The sequence below is a fragment of the Rhipicephalus microplus genome, chromosome X, assembly GCF_043290135.1.
Source record: "Rhipicephalus microplus isolate Deutch F79 chromosome X, USDA_Rmic, whole genome shotgun sequence".
In the NCBI taxonomy this organism is placed as follows: Eukaryota; Metazoa; Arthropoda; class Arachnida; order Ixodida; family Ixodidae; genus Rhipicephalus; species Rhipicephalus microplus.
Genome location: NC_134710.1, coordinates 85,553,588 through 85,581,400, shown reverse-complemented (window position 1 = coordinate 85,581,400; position 27,813 = coordinate 85,553,588). Strand labels below are relative to the sequence as shown.

The following is a 27,813-nucleotide window of genomic DNA, read 5'->3' as shown; positions in this document are numbered from 1 at the left end:
AAAAAACCCCTCCCAACCTACTCTCCCCGAAAAGCTACTTTCTTTATGCCTATGAATAATACAAAACACAACCATAGACTGGCACCCTCACTCAATGCTGCAGAGGCTCATACTCGCTTGCACACCGATGTCAAAGACATAGAATAGTGTGCCAATGAGTGAAAAAGGTGTACGTGATTGGAAGTGGATATGAACAGTAATGAGTTCCAATGAATTTAAGTGGACTGAGTACGAAAAGGTCAGACATAAGGTTAACATGAGTAGTATTTAGGACACTGAATGAGGGGACATAAACATGAATTTGAAAGACTGAGACAATCCCAGCATGCATGAATGAATACAAACGTGGGTGCTTGTGAGTATCAGTGGATGAGAGAATGATTATTAGCAAGTGTCAGTAGGTGTGAATGGAAGCAGGTATTATTGTAAGCTACTCTTGCACAGTATAAGTGAGCTCAAGTCGGAGATTAAGCGAGTGTCAATGAATATGGCTCTGTGTGAATACAGCCAGTAAAACCCCAGCTGGGCAGGCATGAATAAGAATTGATTTGAGAACCCTGACGTCAGAGCTTTTTGCCATGTGCTTGTGCAAGATATCGTGATGTTGCCCTGGCCACTCGGCACTGTGGCTCCGTTTGTGACGCACAAGTGGCCATCTTTGAAGTTTCGATGCCTGATGTCATGAAAAGTCTGCAGACTGCTGCGTGAAGTCACCAGAATCAGTACTGCAGCCTGATGCCAGGCTAGTGTCAACATCGGTAGGTGCACCATGAAAAAATTGACTCTAATATCAAAATAAAATATCTTATCAGCATTTGCTGAGTCTAATACTTGCTCACAATCGTTTCTGTACACAAGATATTTGTACGACAGAGTGAAATCACATTGAAAAGTTGCTGTCAGTACTCTTAAAAATTAATAAAACTGCAGTAAAATTCTTGCTTGCTATTGCTAATTAGTTATATTGGATTTTATTATGCAAAAGCAACAGTGGCAATGGTGCACTAACTTGTTTGCAGAGATATCCGTTAGCGAAGTATACACATTAAATGCTGAACAATTAAGTCAAAGGTGTTTTTTCTTCTTAATTTTGTGCGGACCAAGTTAAAATTATAACTGTTAAAATCCAAAATACTCCCCAATTCAAGTTTACAGCAGCCCTAGAAGGCTGACAATAATCAATACTGTTTGTAATTGTTAAATGTAAAGCTCTACACCAGAAAGACGTTCGTTATTACTGACTTGCATAAAATTTTTAAATAAATACTAGTATGCCAAAAGCACGAGAATCATTTCCGTGAAAAACACTCACTTTATACAGCTCAAGTTGGTCAACAGCTTTCATTTTAACTTTCTGGCACACACTAAATTTCAGTTGAGGGGAGATGCCGATTTGAAAAAAAAAAAATAAAAAATAAAAGTTGCATTATTCTGTAGCTTAGGGCAATGAATTTTTTTGCTCTGTGAGTGTGTGTGTGTGTATACAGTCGAGCCCGCTTATAACGAACCTGAGCGCGACGCGGAATCCATTTGCTGTATCCCGATGTTTGTAGTAAATGAAACACAGCTTTTAAAAATAGTTGCGAGCGAAAACACAAACTTTCTTTGCCCTAAAAAGTCCGTGATACACGTGTTTTGAAGAGCAGAAGCGATAAGGGCAGTTTTGAGTTCATTTAAAACGACAGGGTGCTCGTTTGCGAGGCCCTTGGCATAAGCTGCATGAGGCACTGGCTCCAAAGTTTCGTCGTTCTCGCAATCCATTTCTCTAAATCACTCTCGTCACGTACTTCATTCACAATGCCCTAATCCGTGCATGGTTCCGCAGTGTCGGCATCATCATCATCAGCCGTAATTAAACCATTGCAACAGATGTCACACCTGCTCGCCCAGGTCGGAGCCGACGACGCGCTGCCACAAATTGTCGCCGCAGTTCGGAAGCTTCAGGCTAGGCATTGGGCCCGACGTCGACGAAATCGGCCTCGCGGAAACAGTTTGGCGTGCATGTAGTCGTCACCACCGCCCACGAAATATTCACCATCTCCACAGCTGAATACCGGGACGCCCGAAGCGGTAAGTTGGCTGCCAGGTGGTCAACAGCTATGAGCAAGCGCTCCGCAACGCAGCACCCAACGCGCGGATTACGCTCAAACCAAGCGCTCACACTTTCGACGTTTTGTTGAGCAGCAGAAAAAAGCGTGGTAGTCCTCCCGTCGGCCATCATGACCACACACGCACACCTAGAGGAAGCAAGACGCGCACACGCGACACACATGCCAGAATGCGTGGAGCAGCTCTGGGCCCGTTTCCAGTCAAAAAACGAAACTAATTAGAGCTAGCGTGGCGGGCGCCGCGAAGCGGAGGAGACGGGCGAAGGGGCTGTGATCAAGAGAGGAGAGCAGGCTTGCGAGAGAAGGGGAAGGAGTTGCGATAAGAGAGGAGAGGATGCGGTGGAAGGGCGACCTTGAAAACCAAAACACACGGGAAGGAGGCAGGTTGGGTAGCTTGCTTGATAGGTCCGCGAAACTCGCACGTAGAAAAATTTGGAAAGAGTGCCTGCGCGCGCAGAAGTCAAAGCATGGTCGCCTGGATCAGTGCGCGCGGGTGTTCAAAGAATCGGCGGCCGTGGTCAAAAAATCTTTTTGTTGTGCCGGCGAGTTTGCGTGGCCTCACGAACTTTGATGTTTCGCGATTCGTCCTGCGCAAATTAACAGCCGTTTTCGCGCTTCCGCAAGCGCTCGGAAGGCATGCCGAGTCGAGTGCGAAGCAAGTGAGAACAAGTCCTAAACACGAAACGAATCACAAATTATCAGAGTCGGTGGGGTAGCGTACGCACGTGCACTAGACGCAGACTATCGGATACAGTCGGTGGCCGAGGATGTTGGCAAATGGTCTGGTCACTCCAGGCCGGCGATGCCAACGACAGTACCAGCAATTAAAAACAGGCTAAATGACCGATCGGTCTTCAAAAGATCGGTGGCAGTGTGAAAACGCGGGCCTCCTCTGGCGATGCGGGGCGCTCATAGTAGCGGGTGGACAAAGGACGGAGGGGTGCATAACAAAAAGCAGTCAGGGCATGGAGGGAGGAAACAACTTTCCTTTTTTCATGGGTTGGGGAGAGCAGCAACTAGAAGGTCGCGGAGGCAGGGTCAGCGTTTAATAATAAGAATGTATCGGCACCTCGCCGATGCCTGATCGGTGGTCGAAATTGGTTTCCCGGGAAGCCGGCAGACCACTGACTCTGTTTGCTGTAACCGATCAGCGGCGCTCAGAAACGTTCGTTGCAAGTACGATTTTGTGCCATTGAACCACTGTATATTTTTAGGTCACACCGATACTGTTCGTTTTAAGCGAAAGTTCGTTTCAAGTGGGGCCGTTATATATGGGCTCGACTGTGTGTGTGTGTGTGTATGTATATATATATATATATATATATATATATATATATATATATATATATATATATATATATATATATATATGATTAAAATTACACTGAGGCTTAATATAAGACTTATACTGAGAACAAAATATAACAAAAACTACGCTGACATTATGTCACCTATGCGGGTGGCATTCTCAGTATGCACTGGCACCAAATGAGGGAAGGTCACCCAGTCTACTTCTGGACTCTCATGTCTCTGTACACATCCAGTAGGGGGCCACTGTTGTTGCACGCCGACTTGTCACGGCGGATGAAGCAAGACTCAAACAGCTTTCTCTTGCCCCACCTTTGTTCCCGAGCCAGCGTCGTCGCATTACTGAAGTCGAAGGCATGCCCCGTCGACTAGCAGTGTTAGAAAAGTTCGGTCTTAGAATGTGTGGCTTGGGTAGCGTTGGCGATGTCCCCTTCGTGCTCTTTGAGCCTCGTTGACCCCCTCCTGCCTGTTTCACCGACGTATGTGGAGTCGCAGTCCCGGCATAGTGAATTGTAAACGACCCCGGTTGCGGAGGCCCATTTAAAAGAGGACGAAAATTTGCAAAGTCGTACGCCAATGTCGGTGGAGAAGATCTTAATTATGTTGTCGTTAAGCCTGAAACAAATGCACTTCAGTTTCAACAACACGGTTTACACCAAATTGAAGGGTGCCTATGGGAACTCCAGTCTCTGTCACCATGGCCAACTTAGTCATGGAGTATGTTGAAACACGTGCGCTGGAACCTCTACCTTTCCAGTTGAAACTATACTGTAGGTACGTTGACGACACTTTCGTTATCCTGAAGAGGGCAAATCTCTTTGCTCTCCATGAGGCACTGAACAGTGTACATCCTGCAATTTTGATTACCTATAAAATAAAGGACAATGCCGCGCTATTTTTGGATATACTTGTCTGCAGGACTTGTCATAGCAGGGTGGAAAAAACAGTGTACCGGAAACAGTGCGATACCGGAGGTTTTTTGTCCTTCTACTCACATCACCCAGCCGAGCACAAATGGTCCATCGTGGGGACTTTCTTTTCCCATTGCGATGCTGTTTGATCTTATCACACTTGCGGCAACATGAGGTAAAAACGAGGTCAGTGCTTTGAAACAAAGACATTATCCAACGACGTTCATCAACGACACCCTCAAATGTATGCGAAGAGGAACAAGGAGAGTGGCGCAAGAAAACACAACATCCATTATTCCCATTCCTTACATTCAAGGTGCTTCAGACTCTGTTCGAAGAGCATTTCGTCTGCTGGGCATTAAAACCATTTTCAAACCTCATTGTACCTTGGGAAACGTGTTCACCAAGACCGAAGACCGCACCCCTGCAAACGATCAAAGCTGGATCATTTACAAGGTACCGTGCGGGGACTGCGACGCAACATACATCAGCGAAATAGGCAGGAAGCAGCCATTGAGGCTTAAAGAACACAAAGAGGACGACGTGGCCAAAGCCACTCATGTCACACATTCCAGGATTGAAGTCATCGAACACTGCTGGTCAACGGAGCATGTCTTCGACTACAGTAATGCGACGACGCTGGCTCCGGAACATAGGTGGGGCAAGAGAAAGCTTCTCAAGTCATATTTATACAGCTCAGCTTATTTTTCTCTTTGGAACATTAGAACCCTTTTAGGAAAACACCGAGCCTTTCACCCTTGTCCCTTGGAAATGTCCTACCATGTCTCTTGCCTAGAGATATAGCCCCCTTTTTTTTAAATTTGTGAAATGAATAAGAAGAACACATACATGAGGGTTTTCAGCATGATTAGCACAGCTTATCTTTAAAAGAATTAGTGCACACCAATCACTCAGCTAGGAAATGCAATGGGTCGTGAAACAGCATGATGCCAGCATTGAAAGGATTGACACGAAATGACGTTGATACTGCTGTGAAATACGTATGTTGTCCATGAAGAAATTGTATTAATATGCCTTATTTTATATTTTGTGCTACTATAGAGGAACATAGAAAAAACATCAATTATTATGTGCATTCGCAACAAGCTGCCATGATTACTTGCAAAGAAAAAAATGAACTAAAAGGCAAGGACCTAAGCAAGGTCACAGTCTAGTGGTTCCTGTGCATGCTCAAGTTAAACATAAGCTGAAACACAATGCTCATGGTCAAAAGGGCACTAAAACCGCACAAGAGCACCAATAAAGAGAGAGAGAGACGTCTTCATTAAATGTGTACCAGAGACCAGCTCAGCAATTACAGAGCTCCAATTTTTCCTATCCTTACACCACTGCGTAGTCTTCGTAGCCCTAAGACCACAAACACTGTTAAAGCACATAGTGAATGACTGATTAGGCTCAGTACAATGGCAGCACTATATTTCAATTAAACCAATAGGGCAAACACAAATTTCTTGTTAAGAACAAGATGTCAGCGCAACAAAAACAAGAGAGCATTAGTTTGCTACAAGCCGCAACATAGTACATATTTTGTATGCCAGCAACAATAACAATTAATTAAAGCCTTCACAAAGCACTGCTTCATTTTCGCCAGCACCCACATCACAAGACATACAACTTGTACAGAACATTGTATTAAAGAGAGAGAGAGAGAAAAGGGGCCAGCGAAATGAAGTGCTATTTTCAGCAACTACACAGCATCAGCTCAGCAAAGCATTAATGCCTGAACAGTAAACAGAAGCTTCCCATTAGCTTGCTTGCATTCAAAGCATCCTCCTTGCTTTTAGTTAAAGCTTGCTTTGCATCTCTCAATTCTAGCATAGGCAGCACAAAAGGCACCGTGAGCTGAATTCCACATGAAACATGCTAACCATGATTTTACTTTACAGCAAAAAGTAGATTGCCTGAAGAGAATGGCAGCATTATCAATAGCTTCCACCCATTCCCTAGCACATACAATATTATGAAATAGATTTCACAACGCACTAAAAGGTTTTTTTTTTTACTTTTGCATAGGCAATGCACAAGTGCTATGGAGTGAAGAAGATAAAAAATTCTAAGGGGCCGGTATCTAAGGGGCCGGTAAGTGAGGTGATGTCTAACGGATAAGCACCAGAAATGCTTGGAGACGTGATGGCGGCAAACACGCCAGTAAAACTTAATCGCTTTATGATAAGCATCTTCAGCTAACTGCTTGGTACTGCATGTCCTGCGGTTGTAGGCGTACTGCATGCTTTTAATCACTTATGCGTGACGCCATCCATGCTGCCTTTCTGCGCTTATCAGCTAAGTGTGCTGCACAGACGCGGTGCTTTCACGAACCAAAGTAGCTCGCTATTGCCACACCCGTATGCGATCGAGAATGGAGTGGGCATCAAGAACACATTTTTATGACAAACACGTGCGTACGAAAGCACCCCGGTAGGAACTCCGTAAGCTGTGTAGGCGATGTGCAGCAGACAACTAGGAATGATCAGTCTCGTGTGGCAGCAAGTGCTACATGTCGCCAAAGATTTTCGTACAGTGGTGCATCTTTTAAGTGCACACACGCATTGTGGAGGTCTGGACAAGTATTCCTGCATTCTGCCACATTCCTTATGTTCTGCGTCATCGTTTCCACACGCTCCATGCGATAAATCCCCAACTTGTTCTGCACTTTGCTGGTATCAGCAGCCATTCACGTATGTGAAGCTAGCGAAACGACCGAGAGCGCATCATGAGCGTGGCATGTAGTCATGTTCTTATATGACACGCATGTCATGATTTCCACGTGAGGGCCTGTCACTTATGTTCGCTAAGCCGTCATGTCATACCATACCAGTTTTGCGATATGCCGTGAACGGAACCACCACACGAGCAGCAAGAACATGATATGTAAATCATGACATTCACGACATGCATGTTATGATTTTCATGTTATGACTAGTTACTTCTGCTCGTAATACAGTCATGTTGTGCCATACCAATTTTGATATAGATCCCATTATCCTAACAAACAGGAGAGCTAAAAGCCGTAAGCGGCTAGATAGGTAGACCGATATGGTCAAACTTGTCGAAGTGTGCTAAGAAATGCTTCGCATTTAAAAAACTTTGCTCATGTTATCAGAAGTGAACTACAAGCTATAAATAACCAGCTTTCGAGGTGCAGACCAACAAAATCCCAATTTTGCTAGAGAATGGCTTTAAGCCATAATGCTGCCATTCAGGTCTATTCCTACGATGCCCCCAATACCCAGTGCTGCAAGACAGCATTGACACCCAGCGATGTAAAATGCTACATATGCAAATACTATAGCTTGCATTTGGGGTTCATATGGACAGGGGCTTAAGAAAAATGCGAGGCACTCACGCTGCACCGTGATGGACACGGTGCGCGTCTGGCCCGTGGCACCCGACTCCACCCGGGGACTCTGTTGTAAGGGGGCGCTAGCACCACCTCCTGTGCTGTTGGGTGCAAATAGCCTGCGACGCACTGCACTGCCGGGAGACTGGAACCGCTCCGCCACCGACACAGGTGAAAGAGGCACGTCTGCATCAAACGCCGCCACGTCAAAGACACAGAGACCGGGCAAGGCCACAAAATGCCAAACTGCCTGTCCAGCGCTGATGCAGCCCCGTCCACAATGGTCTGAAGGCTGGCAGGGGAGTTCCTCACAAGATGTAACAACAGCCATGCATACCTCATAAAAAGGTTCACACAAACTTGCTAGTGAGGTTCCCTTTATTAAATAGTCCCCTTTTTTCTTTCTCTATACTAAACATACATGTGGAATCAACACACACATGCTGCTTAACAGTCACACAATAACACAATGTAAAAACAATACCTGACAGCCAGTGTATTAGTGTTTCTCTTTAACCCCCTCTCACATTTCTTTTCTAAATAATTTCGGCTTGCCAGAACGATTTTACCAAAAACTGTTTCATTATGAACAAATAATGCCCGGGAGAACTGCACCAAATTTCTAATAAACAGAGCTTGTCCTATCAGTTTTACAAAATGATTATAGGTGACAGCACAACATATGATGATGCTGTATCATTAAAATGATTTGTAACATAAAGCCCAGACAACACTCTGTTCCCTTCTGCAGACTGTTAAAAAATTTTGCACTTGGATGCAACTGTAATAGCAAGGTCAAAATGGGAAAGCTGAGGCAGCCAACAGTTGCAGTTCAAGCAATGGCTACTTGCTGCATCACTTCGTGATGTGAATGACAGCTTACTGTAATACTAACAAATTATATGCACAATAGTTGTAAACATTATGTATCATTTTGCTGTGCCGATTACATTACATGCAATATGCCTAGAAATGCTCCTAACATGTTCTGCATCACTAATTACTGCATTACTGCTATGGCAAAACTTACAAACATTACAAAAATGTAGAAACAAGGACTTCAAAATAAGAGACAATTGCTGGCAGGCTCAGAAAAAAAGTACATCCTCAGTTGAAAGCAATGAGGAAAGAAAAAAAAAAAACATGAAAGGGGGTTAAAAAGCATGGGACCAAATACAGCACTTAACAAACGACACACTACAATACAATATTCCTGCTATAAGCAACTACACATTATCAAGAGTAATTATAAGGACTCCCTAGCAGGCAAGGGACAACATGCAAAATCACAAGACTTACACAAAGGGGCAAAATTTTCAGAACACGCCCACAGATATTTACCCTTCCTATTTGATAGGGAGATATCCTGGTCCGCTCTGAGAACTTTCAGTGGCAAATGGGCAACAGGAGTACGTGGTTCACCAATATCATTTACATCAGCCTCCTGGAACGTCTCGATCTGCCGCTGAAGCAATACCTACATGGCCAACACAACACAGGTACATAACAAGCAACAAATACTTTGCATTTTCAAACTTTGCCAGCCTTCTAGAAGAAAAAACTTGAATTTGCAGTTGAGCTTGTGCAACAGAATTCTATCTAAGAATACAGACAAATCAGCAAGGTGTAGGATAAGCACTTAGTCCTCAAAAACAGCATTTGTGGCATTACTGTCCAAAATAAGTACTCAACGTTACCATAGAAGACAGGCCTAATCACATATTATTGATTGATTTGTGGGGTTTAACGTCCCAAAACCACTATATGATTATGAGAGACGCCGTAGTAGAGGGCTCTGGAAATTTCGACCACCGGGGGTTCTTTAATGTGCACCCAAATCCGAGTACACGGGCCTACAAAATTTCCGCCTCCATCGGAAATGCAGCCGCCACAGGCGGGATTTGATCCCGCGACCTGCGGGTCAGCAGCCGAGTACCTTAGCCACTAGACCACCGTGGCGGGGCCTAATCACATATTATGACCAACTCTTTAGGGCAGATGATTACAAAAGCTTTTCAAGCCTGTCTTAAGGCACTGGTTAGTGACAACATTGATTCATGCTTATATTCCTTTATTAGTCAAAACAGTACAACAGAAACCTATAAATGGGCCCTTCTAGCAAGTAAACTTCATGAAAGTAAAATTAAAGTAGCTCAGTTCAATCATAAATGAGCTTAACTTACATTAGCTTGCGATATATAACAACATACCTCTTTGCACATAGGTATGGGCTGTTCAGAATGCTCAATAGCATCCCACAGAGGTGAATCATCTTTCCAAGATAGACACTCCAGGATTTGCTCCTCGATCTGCAAAACACAAAAATTGTAAGTGCTAAAGAAAAAAAAAAAAACTTGCTTAACAGTTAACATGCTGGACAGCATTGACATTTCCATACCACAATACGTCCAAGTGCACACTTAATCTGTTTATCTTGGGGAGCTTTGCGAGAGGGAGATATAATGGGCAATCTTTATATAGGGTGATGAGACCGGTTATATCTGGTTTCATCAGATAGATTGCAGGATGATAGGTTTTCTTGGTTACAGTCTGCAAAGTTGTGCGGGACGGTTTTCGCCATTTCATGCAATTGGTACTAATATAAAAAAATGCAACTATTTTGAACTTGGATAAATTTAATAATCCTCAATATCAAATTATTTCTTAACAAAGCAATGCTTTACGTCAATAAATGGGAGCATCTACAGCTACATTGAACAGAAAAAGCTGGAACACTTCATACATCAAACTTTGGGAAACATAAGATGCCCCCAAAAATCGACTTTCCTTCAAAAAACACACTTGGATTTTCCCTGCATGCATTTGGTAGAGTGAACGGTGTGATTAGGAGGGCATCATATGGAGCGAGTAGAAACTACCATGTGCGATCTCCAACTTCCTCCCATGATTCATCATCGCACCTGCCGCTGTAGACGGTTGCCACGATTACCGTTCGCTCTTCCACTCCTTCTGTTAATGTAATGGCTGATGTGAAACGGAACAACCTGCTGTTTTCTACAAAGCCGGTGATATCCAACAGTCAAACATGAAGAATGGATGTCTGACCTCACCACTACATACAGTACCCCAAAAAGCAAGCTGAGTAGGATATTGAAAAAGACAGCTGACACTAGGGCCAAAATAGACTAGAGGCTTACGCTGCTTCACTAGCACGTAGAGCTTTGTATTAAAGGTACAGATTATAAAGGTACTCTCCACTAACTCTTTTCCCTAACTCTTCCCACTCTAGGCCTCTGAAAACCTCCTGTAAGCACGTGATAAATAGCTTTGGCAAGAATGTATCCCCCTGCCTTACAGCCTTCTTGATTGGTATTTTGTTACTTTCTTTACGAAGCGTTATGGTAGCGGTTGATCCCTGTAGATTTCTTCCAGGATGTTTATATGTGCTTCGTCAACGCCTTGATTCTGCAGCGTCTGCTTATATCTGTACTGATTTCTTACGGCTATAATTGTGAACAAGGCTCCCATAGCAGGTGCCAAAATCCTACATTAAGAAGCAACAGTTACGCACTGCTTTTGACTTTTTCACGCATCTTCTTGTTGTTCACTGTAGTTGCAGTTGAAAGAGTGGCTTTATAAGCTTTGATCGATTATAATGTTTATTTTTGTGATGAACGCATAAACTGCCATCAGTTTCCATGACCAGGCCAGATTTTTCAGAAATTCCCTGACTTTTCCAGGTTTTCAAGGTTCGAGCAAAGTATTCATTGGACCACCCAAAAAGTGCTTTATTTCTAATGGATAGCAACACATTAAAGCACAGTGCAAAATAACAATCTTACATGATTAAGGTGCTTCACCACTTCTCGCCACAAGCCCTCTTCGGCCCGGATTAAAGGCTCAATGATCTTGTAGAAGTTGTAAGGCATCAAATTGAAGACTTCCAAAATCCATGGAAAATCTCTATATAGTCAATCACACAAACATAGAAAAAGCATTAAAATACAAAGCTTTTATTCAACGTCACAGTCACTGCAGCATATAAAAAAGCTGTGGTAAATGGAAGCACTCCAAAGAACTAGCATTGCCACACATATTCTTTAGAATTAATACAGTAACTTTTCATGCAAATTTATGAGTCATGAATTTAGTGAAAGAATTACAATTAAACAACCATAAATACAGGGATCTCCTGGCACACCCCGCATCTAAAACATGGCTACTTTGGCTAAACCACTGCTCACACATGCTCTCATTCAGCAGCCTTTACAATGTTCAGTACAAAAGATTTCTAAGGCATTCGGGTCATTCTTTCAAATCACTCATGGGACACTTGGTGTTGCAGAATGTGGGCACATTAAAGTAATGTCGTACTTGTTGCATTTCACATGCAAGGTGCAAGGCATATAAAAAGTACATAAGAAATGGTGAGCTGAAACAACTACACATAATATTTTATGTGTAAGCAAGTTTTAAAAAATAGTAATAATAATATCTGGAGTTTTACACCCCAAAAGCACAATATGATTATGAGGCATCCCTTAATGAAGTGCTTCAGATAGTTCGACTGATTCGTCATGCAGTGACACAGGCCTCTAGCATTCCGCCTCCATCGAAATGAGACTGCTACAGCTGGAATTGATACAGTTTACTTCGGGTAAGCAGCTAAGATTTGTAGCCACTGTACCATCAAGGCATATTTTTTTAAAGAGGAAGATACCTTTACTTAAAAGAGAAGTTGCACCGTTATTCTATAATTAAAAACAAGATGTACCCAAAAGTATTTTTGATGATGAAAGGCAGTTGATCACTAAAAAGCACCGTGTACGTGTGCAGTAAACTTTTTAATTAGATTCAGGTTAATTAAGTTCACCGCAGAAGTTCCAGCAGACACACAAAATTACACAGGCCAATGTTTCGTTACTCTTATGCATAGGTCGTAAAAAAATGTGGAGCTCATTCAGACTAGCGCATGAAACATATTTTGCTTCTAGGGCTCACTTGGACTCAGACACATCAAAATTGTCCTGAAATGCACTTACTCGGACTAAGACTTGCTAATATTTTTCTCAACAGGAATCACTAGGACTCAATCTTACCACAATGTTGCTAACTCGGAAACACTCGGATTCGGACCGACGGCTTGGCCTGAGTCTGAGGGAGTGGACTCATGAGGGTATGCAGTAGAATATTGGTGATATGCATCTGAATAGGGAGGAAGAATTGACTCACGTGTCTGTCAGTATATGTAGTAGAATATCGGTGATAAGTACTTAAGAAGGAGGGATAATATTCATAATGCATAAAATTTTGTACCACCAAAACAGTCGCGAAATTCATTTTCTAACAGCGATATACGCATAAAACATTTATTTCCATCGAATGAACTCCCCCCAAAACGTTTTGTGCCCTTCAGGACTTTACTGCCTTTAATCTGCCACTGTGATGGCAGCACACTTTCGAAGCTGCGTAGTGGCTCTTGAAGATCACTTTGGTAGACTAGAAACACACGGTTTCGTGCATAGCATAGATGAGAACGAACGAGGAAGTGAGAGCTGTAGCACCCATTTCGCACTCTCTACCATCATCTATAGAACAACTGGTTTTAGCATAAAATACGTTAGGCGAGATGGCACTAGATTTTTCATGCTGAAAGCTATGTTCCCTGCGAGTAACCTGACATAACCATTTTATATTTGTGTGAATATTTTTTCACAATGTTTGTACTAGTTGTAAATCAACTCCTAAAAAATTTCCAACGGGACCTACAGTATCACTAAGTAAAAAGTGCACAAAATATAACCATTATATTGAGTTTAAAGATGCATTGAAAAGCCCCTGGTAACCTAAAGGGACAATAAAGTCAAAGAACAATTTACGTCAGAGTGAAAGCTCAATGTATGACATCTAAAACGACAATATTATCAAGAACAGTGCCCTACTTATGGAGAAATTAAAGTAAATGCACAAGAACACAAGCGCCGCAGTAGGCCATTTTCAATATGATCCCAATGACATCAGACGGACTGCCTACAATTAATCACTAGTAGTTGATCTAGCTGCACTAAATAAAGAACCTTCCGCGCATTGAGAGACGCAATAAAATGCTGCTTGTTCGTTTCTGTTTGATTCATGAAAAAAAGAAGCGCTGGACGTTACTATGGGGAATGGCGCAAGTGGTTCAAAAATTCAATTTTTGCGTGGTTACACGGGACAGGTGGTGCCATCTAGCGGGGTGCAGTTGAAACAAAAGCGTCAACAATCTCGAAGCCAATGGCAGGAAATTGATCAATGGCCGGTGCTACTGCTGTGGCTCCCACTGCTTTCGGTCTGCTGCTACTAGCGCAGTAAAGCCTGCCAACATTGTGCACGGCAAAAGTGATGTGAGAAGGTCCGGTCGGTCCGCTTCTTGAGGCGGGTAATTTGAAGTGCGCTAACCCGATGCGGAGCACTAAAACGCGATTTTATTTCAAAATAGGCCTTTCCTTGGCACAAAAGTAACACTATGAGGTTTCTGGACCACCATTCCCACAATCAACCTCGACTTAATAGTTGACATTACTGTCCCTTTAAGGGGGGACATGGTGTGTGGGGATATTTTCTGTATTTGTGGACCAAACATGATGAAAATATACATGCTTATGTAGTTTCTCCTGCTGATTTCAAATACGCAAAAATTTTCATTGTAGGTCAATTAATTTAGAAGATACACAATGCTGCCACTATATTGTTTTCGGAGACAATAGAAAAGAAAGTACTTATCAAAAAGTAAATATTATTGCATAGCTAGACAGTGCAATTAGCAATAAGTGCAATGCTACAAGCAGATTTCAAATTAAAAAAAAACTAATGATTCTGCAGATGATGAAAGTTGAGGAGTCATGTCATGGCTATCACATACAAAGAAATTTAATACCTTTTAAATTTATATGGGCAGCAAATGGAAATTCTGCTCTTAGCACTTTGTAATACACAGATTGGGCTTTACGTTTCTAAAAAATTATTGCTCTAACTGTTCTAGATTGCAAGATATCAACCCGACAATTTAGTAAAGTCACCAAAAAGCATGTTTTCAGAAAAATGAGAAAAAGAAATAAAACTCATTCATTTACATAACTGCACTTGAAAATGCTCAGTATGCACCGGGCATGTAGTCCTTTTGACTATGAGTCCCTGTGTGGCGCTTTTTCAGGGACTGGTGCATGTTCTCCGTTGCTTGTGGCTTCTTGACTGATGCTGCCGTGCGCCGTCGATCCTTTTCAGCCATGCAGCTGCGGCTTTGCCAGCTGGGGTTAGGGCGCAGCTCTTCTGATGCCTTTTTATTGCCTGCATTGAACTTGAGCACTGCTTCTGCCACAGCTGCCTCCACCGTGAATAGCGAAGCATGTCGCTCCTTTGGTGCCAGCGCCCAGATCATTGAATGCAGGCTTTCGTTGTTATTTTGGGTTTTCCCTCGCTGGCATCATTGCAACAGCTTTCTGTTTGACAGGCGCTCATATATGGGAAGTAAGGCTTGGCAGACATGTGGAAGCAGCTTTGGACGATGTTTGGGAATGGGCTCCCCCTTGGCCTTTGCCGCATTTTGTTTGCACCAGGAATTTGGACCAGGTGGGCACAGAGTGTGGTTTGCCACATCATCATTGGACGTGATGTGATGATAAGTGGCCATCACTGCTGTGTGCATAGCATCAACTTCACCACTGTGCGTCTTCAGAGCCCACCCATAATAATTGGTGAGCTTGGAGATCAAGTCTCCTGTCAAGCGGCCCTTTCCCGCAAGACTCTAAGGCCAGGGCCTTTGCGTTTTGCAATCAAGTTGCGCAAAGCAGTGGCCATACGCTTTTGGACATGATTAATGCAGTCCTCTTTTTCCTTATCTTCTTGTAGATAAGCCTTATCTTCTTGTAGCGCAAGGTAACTGCGGCTGTTCCCGTCGCAAAGCACCATGGTGTAGCGCATGTTGTGCTGCTCAAGTGACCTCCTGATGAGGATGAGGGCAGCCTCAACCTTCATTTCCCCAGCCTTGTCACTGTTTTTCTGACACTGGTGATGTTCTTTCTATGCTGCATAAGAAGGGTCACCTTCCTTTGGACCCGACTAGCATCCAGCACAAAAGTTGCTCAAAACAATGAAGTCAAGCACCAGCCCACTGAACAATTTCTATGACGGTGCCGAGACCGATATGTGACGAATGACCGAGAGTCATATATGACCCATCAAACGACACTGTGATGTTTCCCATGTGGCCTATATTAAGTTCGGCGTAAAGGTCGCGAACCGACCGCGCGCAGTCGCTCGTCAAATTGCGTGCAGCACGATCGGCCACGGGTGCCAACTTCATCTTCACGTAGTGTTGCCACGTTTTTGTGTGAAGACCCCGACGGCTGATGCCCATCAACGAGAACACATGATTCAGCGCGGTTTGTCTGTTCCCCGTTGCCTGCATGGCATGTGCGGCCAAAACGTTTGCAGCAAAAGGTTTCATGCGTTCATCGCTACATACGCGCGGCGAGCTTCACAACGACCCAGTCTCCCTACAAGTCGAACACACAAAACGCAACTTCACGGCGAGTCTAAATTCCCGATCGTCGCGGACAATCTGCAGTTCTCTGTTGCATGCCTTGCATTTTGCAAATGCCAACAAAGCGCTGTTCACAGTGTCCAAATCTATAATTATGAATCTGGTTCCATCAGGCGGCCGAGCTGCTTCGTCGGCACCGTCAACCATGAATTTTCCGCTCCGTCGCTGCAGCGGACAACAACTCCGATAACTTATCTTCGGCTTCAGCTCTCTCCTCTTCCAAGTCAGATTGCTGCCGATGGATAGTATCTGGACGCACGCGACCGCTGCTTGAAAGCTCCGCGGCTGACGGACTTTGCACAGGCTCCGTGACAACTGATGCGGTAAGCTAGGCCTTCCGTGGTAGTGTCGACGACTTCGCCATGGGACGCGGAAAGTGTAGTGTCTCGGGGGTTTTGCTGTATCACGGAGCACTTCTTGAAATCCGCTACTAGCGTCCTTCGCAACTTTTTCGCACCAAACTTGTGCCGCGTGCGAAATTTGCGCTCAGGATTTGACATCGTGAAACTTCTCCGCTGGAACTGAGGCAAAATGGCGCGCATGGACGCGCGCCTCAATACCCGGAGCAGACGAAGCCAGGAGCCTCCACCAATAGAGAGGCAAGCTTAAGTCCCGTGCGCGAAGTAGCGAATAGGAAGGCGCTCTGATACTTCTTTTTGCCGCTCATTTTACAAGCTGCCAATGGTTGAATTGGACCCATTCTGGCGGGAATTTGAAGGCGAAAGACGGCTCTCTCAAATGAGACCAAGCGGGCCGCGCTGGCACACATGAAGGGCAGGGGCGCATCACAGAAAATGAGCGATTTCAACGTCGATTTCAGCTCAGATTTAGCTAGAAAGCGCCGTATAAAGGGTCTTAGCTGCTAAAATAATGATATTATAGGCGTGAAATTCACGATATGAGTGCACTAGTAGCTGTATATTTCAAAAACGCAATAAAAAAGTTTTTTTTTGCGATTTTTCGGTCTCGCACAACTTGTGTCCCACCTTAAAAGTGGCACGCATTACATAACTTGCTTGCTCGAAGTCTTTTGGTACTTTATGTCACAAATTTGCGACACTAAGCAGTAAAGGGTCACTTGGACTCACTCCCACTAAGGTCTTAACCTGAGTGAGTGTGAGTGAGCCTGCGTGCATCTGACACAGTAACACAGCATGTTTTTAACACTTCAGAGACTCACTTGCCTCACTGCATTAAAGGAGCACTGACATCAAATTTACTCATACCAAGATTTTTGCGTCAACGAGTAGCTATAGACCCTGTAGCAGCGAACTTGACCTAAAACACAACTGAGGGATGAATAACTATCACTTTTGTTGATTTATATCACTGGTATTTAGCACTATTAAAAACGGTTGCTAATCCCGCCAGTTTTAGCACTGGGAGCACTAGCAGTGGCGCTACCTCACGGTCACCTCCAGATCACGCCACAGCTGACCACTTTTTCACAGAAAAGAGTGATGTGAGGCTCAGGTGCACCGTAAACATTTCATCTGCTAGGCGAACACATTCAGTCATGCCTTGTCACCTGAATTGCTGTCGTTGCTGTACAAAGTGTCGACTCGGGTTCAATACGATAGTCTGGAGCTTTGAATCTCCGCGATTCGCGACGTCGCGAATTATTTTTGCTTCGATCGACCTTTTTCAGAACAGTGATTCCGACATGGACGCCGTTCCAAGCAGCACTGCAGAGGTGCCCGAGGATGCACGCTTCAGCCATCTTCGCTCGTGTGTGTCAGTTAGCTATATTGGTGTGTTTTGGCGTGCAAAGCATTCAGGTATACGCAGAGGGGTCACTGCAATATAGCTATTGCGAATGAGCATCAGCGGAGAAATAGAATACGTTTCCTGCTTACCAGGTTCTTTTTTGCACCTCCAAATGGCCCCACCTATCCAGCCTCTTGCAGTTAACACAGTATTACCACTTTTACTTAAACGCAAAGTCTACAGATAAACTAAAATTCAAAGATACCTGCGTGTTACTTGTTAGCGATGATATCTGACTATACGCTGTTCCACTTTTGATAGCTCGAGGTCGTGTTGACATGTAACACATACGTGATATGAAAAAACACCCTCATTTGCGCTATTGTGCTTCGAACTAGACGATTGCAACTCACAACAATTCCCCGACATGGTGACCGACAAGCACACGTTTATTCATGCTCTTTTCTTTCGCTGTTCTTCTAAAGGTGGTTTTTGCCTTCATAATTTCGCAAAATCATTCAAACCGGTGCGAGGAAGATTAGAAGCGACGAGCGAGTGCGTTTTTATACTTCGGCGCCACGATAAGAACACTCAGATCGTACTCTTCATCGCTGCTAGGGCATCGTCACTCAGGATGGTATTTGTGGAATGTATCCCACCGAACACGTAGCACTAGTGTCGATTTCGCAGGGCAGCCTATTTTTTGTTTTTTCTCCTTAGCTTTTCTACGCTGTTTGACATAGAATTAAAATAACTTCAATGCGACGGATGCTGTTCAAATTTGGTAAAAAGGGCTACGTATACCAAGCGATCGAATGAAGGGCACATCTCGATTTTGAAGTTCGATGTCAGTGCTCCTTTAAATGCTACCCTGATCCCAATTATATCAGAATTCAAACAATGAAGAATTTAAACCAATATGGGCAACAAGAAGGGTAACTTCTTATGATCCAGATAGCAAAAAAACTTGAAAAGTTGCCTGATACAATGACAATGCATATTACATGTTAACAGAGTAGTTGAAAATTTCACCTCACTAATTCTGACTGACAGTATCAAAGGCATGCTACATGCTTTCTGTTTTTAGTCACGTGCTCATTAATTTAAGTGCACATTATTTTCTACCGTGGCCATAAAAACTTGCATCATATTCAGGTACATTAGAAATGTACAAATATGTGATTGAAATGAAGTAGCAGAGCATTTTGAAATTTTTATTAAAATCCCCAGTACTTTTTTTTACTTCATATATGATTCAGTCTATTCTGCCAGTCTAAGGTACAATTAAAGAAGGTTCGCTAAATTACATTTGTACAATTTTGAGGACATTTGCTCATACTAGCTGAAAAACCCTGCAGAATGGACAGGACCCATTTTGGCAAAGCTTCTGGAGCAGCTAAAACCTCACTTTGGAGCAGCAAGTTAGCCTTTTGGAGCAGTCTCCTGCCACACAATTACGAACACAACTTTTACAATCGCTATGCTAGAGAAGTTTTACCATGTTTAAGACAATAAATATGCACACACAAGCGCGTATTTATATACATTCCACGAGATAAAGTTAACCTACTGCTACTCGCTTTCCTGCGACAGCCTTAAAATTCTACATGTCCGTGACATCAGGCCACGCGACATCTCCTTACCATACACTTCTCATTTGTTATTTCATGCAGCTTTGCCTGATGCTTCAAGCTGTGTAAATTTTTCCAAATAATCATTTTAGTAGTGGAAATAACTACTGGAATTACATATGTGCTACGGAGGCTGTCATGTGAGATTTTGTGCTCCAGTAGTAGTGGAAATAATTACTAGAATTACATATGTGCTGAGGAGGCTGTTACGTGGGATTTTGTGCTCCTGTGCAACAGCTCAAAAAGGAGGGGATCCTCCTTTCCCCTAAAAAGGTCCATAGATAAGCCCCTGCACTACAATATGCGTAACATGAGGGCTTTGAAAACTTATAAAATGTGTGTAGGTACATATGCAACAGAGATCCCTCGCTTCACCTTTATTTCCTAAGTGTAACCTGCTAGGGTGAATGCAGTGCACCGTGACACCACCCAGGCATTAGGGTATACTACATGTAAGGTGACGACCAGCCTAGTTTTAAATATCTGATGAAGACTAATTTCTGGATCAGAACAATGAAATCAAAATATCAACATGTACTGGTGCTAGCACAGCACTCATACATTTTTGGTGCTACAGAAATATAAGGGTGCTAACAAGGGCCATCAGTTGAGATCAAATTATCTGAAAAAAGATTAATGACATTTGAATACATTAACAAATGAATGAAGGAAACAATTACCGTTGTGAGTTGTAGCAGAACATCACAATCTCCAAGCAGCATGCAAAAAGTGACTGCTGGAAGACGCTGTGACTTAGGTGTGCCTGTAGTATAAAAAGAAATCAGAATTCGAACCGATTAGTGCAATGCCAAACAGCAGACTGAAATTCATGAGGATTCGTAAAGTTTGAAGACATATCTTGAAGCACAGAAAACACGAAAGTTAATTCCTTGCTGTAACAATGAGAAACATCATAACAACCAGTAGACTTCACCACCTAAATGAATGGCCTAGTAATACAGCCTTAAGTAAGCGACTGCCACATGGTAGATGAGGCACCACTATACTTACTTGGTGTAGATACCTCCTTGCATTGTCTGCTAATCATGTTACACGCACACATAAATTAGGCATGCATGTTTTCTAAAACCTCTTCCACGGCTAGAGTACGCATGCAAGAGTCCACATCTTGAAAAATTAAATGGGGTGGTATTTTTGGGTGATAACTTTCAGAGGTAGGTTCATTTTTGCAAGATTTCACAAAATTCGCACCAGGCGTGCTTGACATCTATGACCCAGAGCGGTCTGGCACCGTGCTACCAACTGTTTAAAGTCAGCGTGCCAGAAATGACGCTCATAAATGCCAATGTGCTGGCTTTAAGCTCAGGAAATATTGAGAAAGTGAAAGTATCCCTGCAAGCAATCACCAGAGAATGCCGCACTATAAGCATATGGCCTTTGTGTCTGTGCATGATTTTTACAAGGGTACATGAACATTAACGCAACCTTGCTTCCTGCAATATTTATTAGTTTTAGGAACACTTGTTTGTATTTCTCTTGCAACTTTTACTCATCCTTATACGAGTACTGAATGATACACTGGTAATGAAGCAGCATGGGGCCAAATGAGGGTTCCAGTCACTAATGCTTTTGAATATAAATTATACAATGAAGCGATATCCAGGCTTGCGTATTAACTTGGTAACTTCACCCACAAACTATTGCATTGTTAGTGGCCGGAATATAAATTTTAAGCCTTAGGAATGTGTTCCTTTTCGCTTCTCCGCATGCCATAGCACTAGTGACAAGCGAGAGAAGTATATGTGCAGTGGAACCACACATTGCAAGTTTGCTGATATCACACTCCCTAAGTGCATCACTACTGAGATCAAAGGTTGGTTTAATTTTCATTCAATCACGTCATTCTCTTCCTACTGTGCTTCTGCCTCATAGCTTTTGCCTCAAATATGTTCAGTATGCTGAACTTTGTCTTTACAAGCACGCTTCTCGTTTTGTTTTTCACTCAAGGTCAAGCAATCATGATTTTTTGAAGGTCAATGTTCAGTCCAAATTCAAGCAATCAATCCAATGCAGTCAATAAAACCCATGAATGGACATATTTTTTCTGCATAAACTGCATGTGCGACTTGCACAATGGCATGAAATCAAATTTGTAATGCACAGTAACAAGCTTGTGCATGTGCTATGAACATTCACAAGGGTTGTAGACTTCTTTGTGTGAGAAATAAACAAATTAAGTCTATCTCCGCGCCTTCAATATAATATTTTTTTTACTGATATAAATCTTTTTTGAAATACTGCACAGAAAAAATGTTTTCAGAAACAGAACTCAATAGAACTCAATGCCACAACTGAACACTTCTATTATTACGAGTTGTGGGGTCTGAAAAAGCGCTGCAACACACGGACAAAGCAGACACAGACTGGCAAACCAAAACACATCTACATTTATTCACTTGCTTAAACGACGATATTGCCAGCTGAATCAAATATGTCACTAGTGACACGATAAACAACCTGATACAATATTCATACCACAATACAAAAAACCATAAATGCCACCACCCCCCACTCCCGACCCGTAGGAGATGTCTATCTACAATCACCGCCATACAACAAAGAGCCTCGCTTTTCCTTTCTATGTGTCAGCCTAGACCCTCCACTGCCAGCAGCAGTGCCGATGCCAACTAACTCACGCGAGACTAGCGCCACCTCCCACTCAGCGGCTGTAAAACCTAAATGCAGCCATGGCCTCCAAGATGATGCGCCAGTGGGTTTCTCTCCGGCCGTCTTAATTGCACAGAGAGAACGTAATTTCAGAGGTGGGGATGGCCCACTCTGCCTCCGCACCGTGGCGCTCGCCACTGAGGGTCGAAAAGGATGCCACGCTGTTGGCACGGCTTGCATGAGGCGAGGAAAAAATGGCTTTGCGCCTCTACAGTAAACTCCCATAAAGAGGAACTCTGATAAGACGAATCGTTGCTTAAGGCAAACAGCACAAGAATGTTTGTTTGGTTTCCCATAAACTCGGTGCGAAAAAAATCTGCTTAAGACGAACAGGGTAACAGGCCTCTTCTGTAGAGTGTACCTGAAATACTACGGTGATGGTGATTCCAAGAGCTATGCCACTGTGAAAGACATGTATGGAAAGGACAGTGTACAGAAACTGGAATGCATTGGGCATGTCCAGAAGTGCTGGCTGCCGCCTCAGAAAACTGAAGAAGGCAGTGCCTGGTCTCGGGGGAAAGAGAAAGCTCACTGATGCCCTCATTGACCGCCTGCAAAACTACTATGGGATTGACATAATTGCAGCTCTACCGACAAGCATCCAAGACATAGTCTGTGCCCACTTCGATCGATCAGCTGGTATGGGTACAGAGGGATCGAAGCACTCCGCCAAGAAAAGTATGTGCACAAAAGAGGGCTTCCGAATGATGTGCTCAACAAACGAATGACGTGCTCAACAAAGTCAGAACTGTGTACTGCAGTTTGTGCTCGAATAAACTTCTGATGAAATGCTTGCATGGAAAGACAAAAAATGCAAATGAGTACTTTAATGGTCTGATATGGCAGTGGGCTCATAAAGAGGTCTACGTAAGCATGCCTACAGTAATGTTTGCTTTGCATAATGCTGTGGCACACTTCAATAATGGCAGTGTAAGCACCCTAGACATACTGAGGCAAGCTGGCATAGAATCAAGGTGCTGCACAACGAAAGCTTGCATCGCCAGAGATCACAAGCGCATGCAGAATGCCAAATGCTAGTCAGCAGATGGGACGAAAGAGGCCAGAAAAAAAAGAAGAGCAGCCACACGAGGAGAAGGAGACCATAATGCTATTAAAGAAGGAACCCTCTATGAATCTGGCACATTTTAAGACTCTGTGCAAAGTTTCTGACACCTGGTGCCGCTCTGAAATCTTTGTTTACGTTTTCCTCAAAATAAGAATTTGCTGCGAATCAGGTGACGCCAACTTTCGTAACTTTTTTTCTCAGTGCATGCTTTGAACTGAAATTTTGTACATTTCACAACTCACATATCTGTGCAGTGAACTAAGATAAAAGAAATTGATCGATTAGTTTTGAATTCACAGCTGATTTTGCAAACAAGTTCAGTCTAAATTGGCACTTTTTCTCTGTCTTTTGAAGTTTTTAAACATAACTTCCTTGATATTTACTGTGTATTATTTATCCTAGTTCACTGCATAGCTCCAACCTCTGGTGACAGAAATGACAAAGCTTTACTGAATTCAGGCGCCCATTAGTCACTTATCACGGCTGGCGTAACTACCACTTTTCCTAAAATTTTTTACAAAGATGGCCTCCCAAAAAATAGTCAATATTTTGTAATCTAAATAACTAGGCAAGGTAAATTAGACACGCTTGTTTCGAAAAAGCAGTTATTTTAATCCTGGCTCCTCCCACTTGAAGAAACAACTTTTTTTGGGGTGGCCTACCACCTTAAAAGTTCATAATTGGGCCTGTATGTGTTTTCCAACTACTGAATAGACAAGTTGCAAAACCGGCAGGGCAGTGTACCTGCACGAAAATTCAAGCACAATGAAGGGTGGGAAGGTGCTCTGCTAGCCCAGCCATATATATATTTTGAAGCGCTGCACGAGGCCGGGGCCCCCCCGAGATGGCACCAGCGTCAGAATGGCAGTGCTTCCATCTCGGTGGTTTTTGCTTTCTCAACTGCACTCTATTCTGACGCTGACGTAATCTCGGGGGGCCGGGCCTCCCCCCCCCCCCCCCCTAGGTGGCGCCAGCGTCAGAATGGTAGTGCATCCATCTCGGCGGTTTCTGCTTTCTCAACCGCACTCTTATCCGTCCACACTGTCACATACACAGCCTCTCGTCCCCGCTTGCCGGTTTGCAGAACCAATGAAGCACAACCCCCAGAGAACATCTGCACTATCACGGAGCACCGAGATACGTGGCAGACGCCGCTAGCACCAAACGCAGATGACATCAAATGCAACCTTTCAATACATAAATGACGCCACGCAGTGCAGTGGACAGTATTTGATATGGACGAAAATTGCACAGTATATAACAATAATATTTATTATTATTTGTCATATATCTTGGCATGTTTGCGCGCTATAACGTCTTATGTCCGTGAAGGAAATCGGTGCCTGCTAAAGATACCCCCTCCCCCCCACCCCAATTCCTTAAACTTAATTCTGTCCCCGCTTTCTTTGTCAATGCCTGGTAGGTGACAGCGATCCGACGCTGCAACAAAGAAATTCGTCGGGGCAAGTTCTGGAAATGTGGCACCTTCGAAACGAAAAAGTAACGAGTAACGTGGCGCTTCACGTTACCAAAAAATGTTAACGGAAGTACGTTACCCGTTACAGTTCCGAAATTGTAATAAGTACGTTACTAAGTTACCAAAAAAAGTAACGCCTTACTGGTAACGACGTTACTTGTAACGCGTTACCGCTAACACTGACGTCAAGCAAGCGCTCCTGTCGGAGGGCGCTGGCTCCCTCCTTACTCTTTTTTTTTCACTCTCGCTTAAACGTAAACATTCGACAGTTGCCTGTCTGGCATGGGGCGTTTGTTGGGATGGCTGCTTGAATGGCCGACTGCCTACTGCCTACATTGGGAAACCAAGAATTTCCAAGAAAATATGCGGCAGCACAGGAATGACCTCCAACGACCATCAGTTGAACAGCAAACAGAGTGCAGTGGCACAGCACTGCGAGCAGCCCGACCACCATCACTTCCTGGAATGCTGGCACATTCAACAGCCAGCAAAAGCATCAACCGTAGTACCATGGGGTCACTGCCCTCCCTCTACTACAATTGAGTTTTCTTTTTTTTTTCGTTAATCTGCGTGACCTTCAAAAGCTGCACAGCCATGCGCGATTTGACTGCTCTTACTCAGCAGGCCGCATGTTCTGGCGCTATTTTCGCATCTCGAAAACGTACATTGAACAGAGTTGAACCTTGCTACCATCATTTAAAAAAAAAAAAAGAAGAATCCTTTTTACTACGAGGCCAGACAACTTTGCTCAAGTGGCCAGACAAAGCACTGGGCGCGCGGGGCCGAACTGGATTACCGGGAGATTTTCCGATGAACCGTACAACCTAAAGCCCCTAAAACTTCATAAAGTAGCGACGTACGTGGTTATTCACGTGGCTCCTCTCTTTTACCTCTCCTCCAACCTCTCCAAGGCTGGCGCCGTGTCGGTATTGGCCAGATGCTGTCACATGGGACCGCTCGCAGTGTTCGTTTGTTTACAATCGCTCGGGACTGCCATCTTTGCTCTGGAGGCGCGGATTCCTCGGAGTGCAGCGCATCTGTTCTGACAGATATGAAGTTGTCCTTCCGTGCGCGTTGTGCTGTGAAATACTTTTCACCCAAGAATGACGTCGCGGTTCGTTGCCGTGGGTGGTCGTTGCGCCTTGTGCTACAAGTTGCAGTTAATTGTGCAGGACGTCGCGATCTCTTATTCACGTTTCATTACCGCTTCTGCGGGGGCCTTTTTTTTTTTTTGTCCACGATACATGCATACGTGTTCTGCTTGTCGTTATGCGCCGACTGGTTTGAGCTCGCGGTACTGGTTACTGCGCTTAGAATGCACGCGGAAAGACGCTCGAAATCGTGATTACGGAACATCAGAGAATTCACGTTACTGTTCTGAATAAAGAAAACTGGAGTGCAGATACTCAGATTAAGATTGGTATTCTCTGTTGGATTTTGTTGCGTGCTCGTATATTTCAGAGCAAATTGCTCTCTGTAGATCTTTAACGTTGACCGATTAGCCAGGGGACTCTTAATGCAAGGGCATGCAGCTATGCAAAGCGTGCATGCCTTAGAGTCATTGAGTGCGTGCATCGTTCAGGAACCTCAAACATACGTGTCATTTCGCATGATAGTTTTATCTGCTATTTTATGTGAATGTTTCTATCCGCGAGTAGACATCTCGCAAAGTAATCGCGTATGGTGGCACGCTAGTCCATTGATACGCTAGCCAATTCTTTATGTGATATAGTTAATGTGTGAGATACATCCACAAGGCGCACTTCTGAAATATGATTGGTGCGTCTAACCACTATAACAACCACAACTGTTAAATTGTATCAACTGTGCGCCTTCTGAGACATTATTAGGGCTTTAGATGTCTCAGCAAATGCTAGAATTGGCTACCGGCGACATCGCCGGCTCGAGTCGACAGCGTCCACGGGAGTTGTTGCTTCATTGAATGACAGTCACTGTGAATGCTCTCTGCACATATTGTGTACCCTATACACGGTGAAGCTTGTACCACCAGTCCGCACCAGTCCGCTGAGTAAGAAAAACAGTCGAACTGTCCCTTTGGGCGCTATCGCGCCAGCTAGCAGAAAGGTTAACCATAGAAGCCGCACATAAACGCTTCAGTGATGTTATTTACAGTGCAAAGCTTATTTGGAGCCGCGCTTACCGATAGGCCAAAAAAAAAAAAAAAAGGGTGTTCTCACTAACAATCACAGTTTGACGTTTAAGAACATACATAAGGGTGATGCGCACAAAGTCAACATCCGGTCACTGCAGTGCCGAGTGACTCGATAAAGGCCACATCACAAGTACGCATTGCACGTGGCAACTAAAAAGAGCTGATATGGGCTAACGCTACACTCGTTAAGATAATTTTAGGATGAGTTAGACGACTGGCACAAATGCTCTCAGCACACTGCCCGCCGAGCAAGTGCTCACTTCGCGAAAGGGCATCTGCTGCACAGGAGCAATGCAGGTGGTGCCACGTTCGAAATGTGAGTGCGTGGAGAGGAGACCAAGGAGAAACGCGGGCGGAGGAGGAGAGCATCGCTACTTTATGAAGTTCTAGGGGCTTTAGTACAACTGGGAGAAACATTCAAAATCCAGAAGACTTCGCAAGTATGCATTTGTGACACTTTGCGCTCATCATGCTCCGTGGATCGCCCAGATTAAATGTGTTGCGGCCCAATTTGACCAAATTAGCGAGAGCTTGATGTGACTGAATAGTGCCGACACATAATGGTACTGACTGAGACCAGGGAACAAATCCAAATTAGTAAACACTGCTGTTGGACTAGCAGGTGCATGTTACAAGAAAATTAGACGAGGCAAATCACTGAAGAATGAGCATAAGAAAAGAGCATTTTTTTTACGCTTTTTCCTTTTGCCTATTCTTCTACTGTGGTTTGCGTCGTCAAATTTTCTTGTAACATCTGAATTACCTGATTTTCTGAATAAAAGAGGCTTAAATTAACGAGATTTTACTATATTATCTGAGTTTCTGAATTAATGAGGGGGAG

At 43.8% G+C, this 27,813-nt stretch overlaps 1 protein-coding gene across 6 annotated transcripts in view; it reads right to left on the bottom strand.

Moving 5' to 3' along the window:
- The window catches only part of LOC119176189 (retinoblastoma-like protein 2), a 154,650-nt gene that overhangs the window by 70,128 nt on the left and 56,709 nt on the right, over positions 1-27,813 (bottom strand). For 3 of the 6 annotated variants that reach the window (XM_037427351.2, XM_037427352.2, XM_037427354.2), the window contains exons 12-16: positions 20,249-20,331; positions 11,492-11,612; positions 9,899-9,997; positions 9,030-9,165; positions 7,695-7,874 (exon numbers count right to left, since the gene is read on the bottom strand). In XM_037427351.2, the coding sequence (XP_037283248.2) occupies positions 7,695-7,874; positions 9,030-9,165; positions 9,899-9,997; positions 11,492-11,612; positions 20,249-20,331 (619 nt within the window). The remainder of the gene's footprint in view (positions 1-7,694; positions 7,875-9,029; positions 9,166-9,898; positions 9,998-11,491; positions 11,613-20,248; positions 20,332-27,813) is intronic. The other 3 variants (XM_037427353.2, XM_037427355.2, XM_037427356.2) reach the window with 1 other exon arrangement.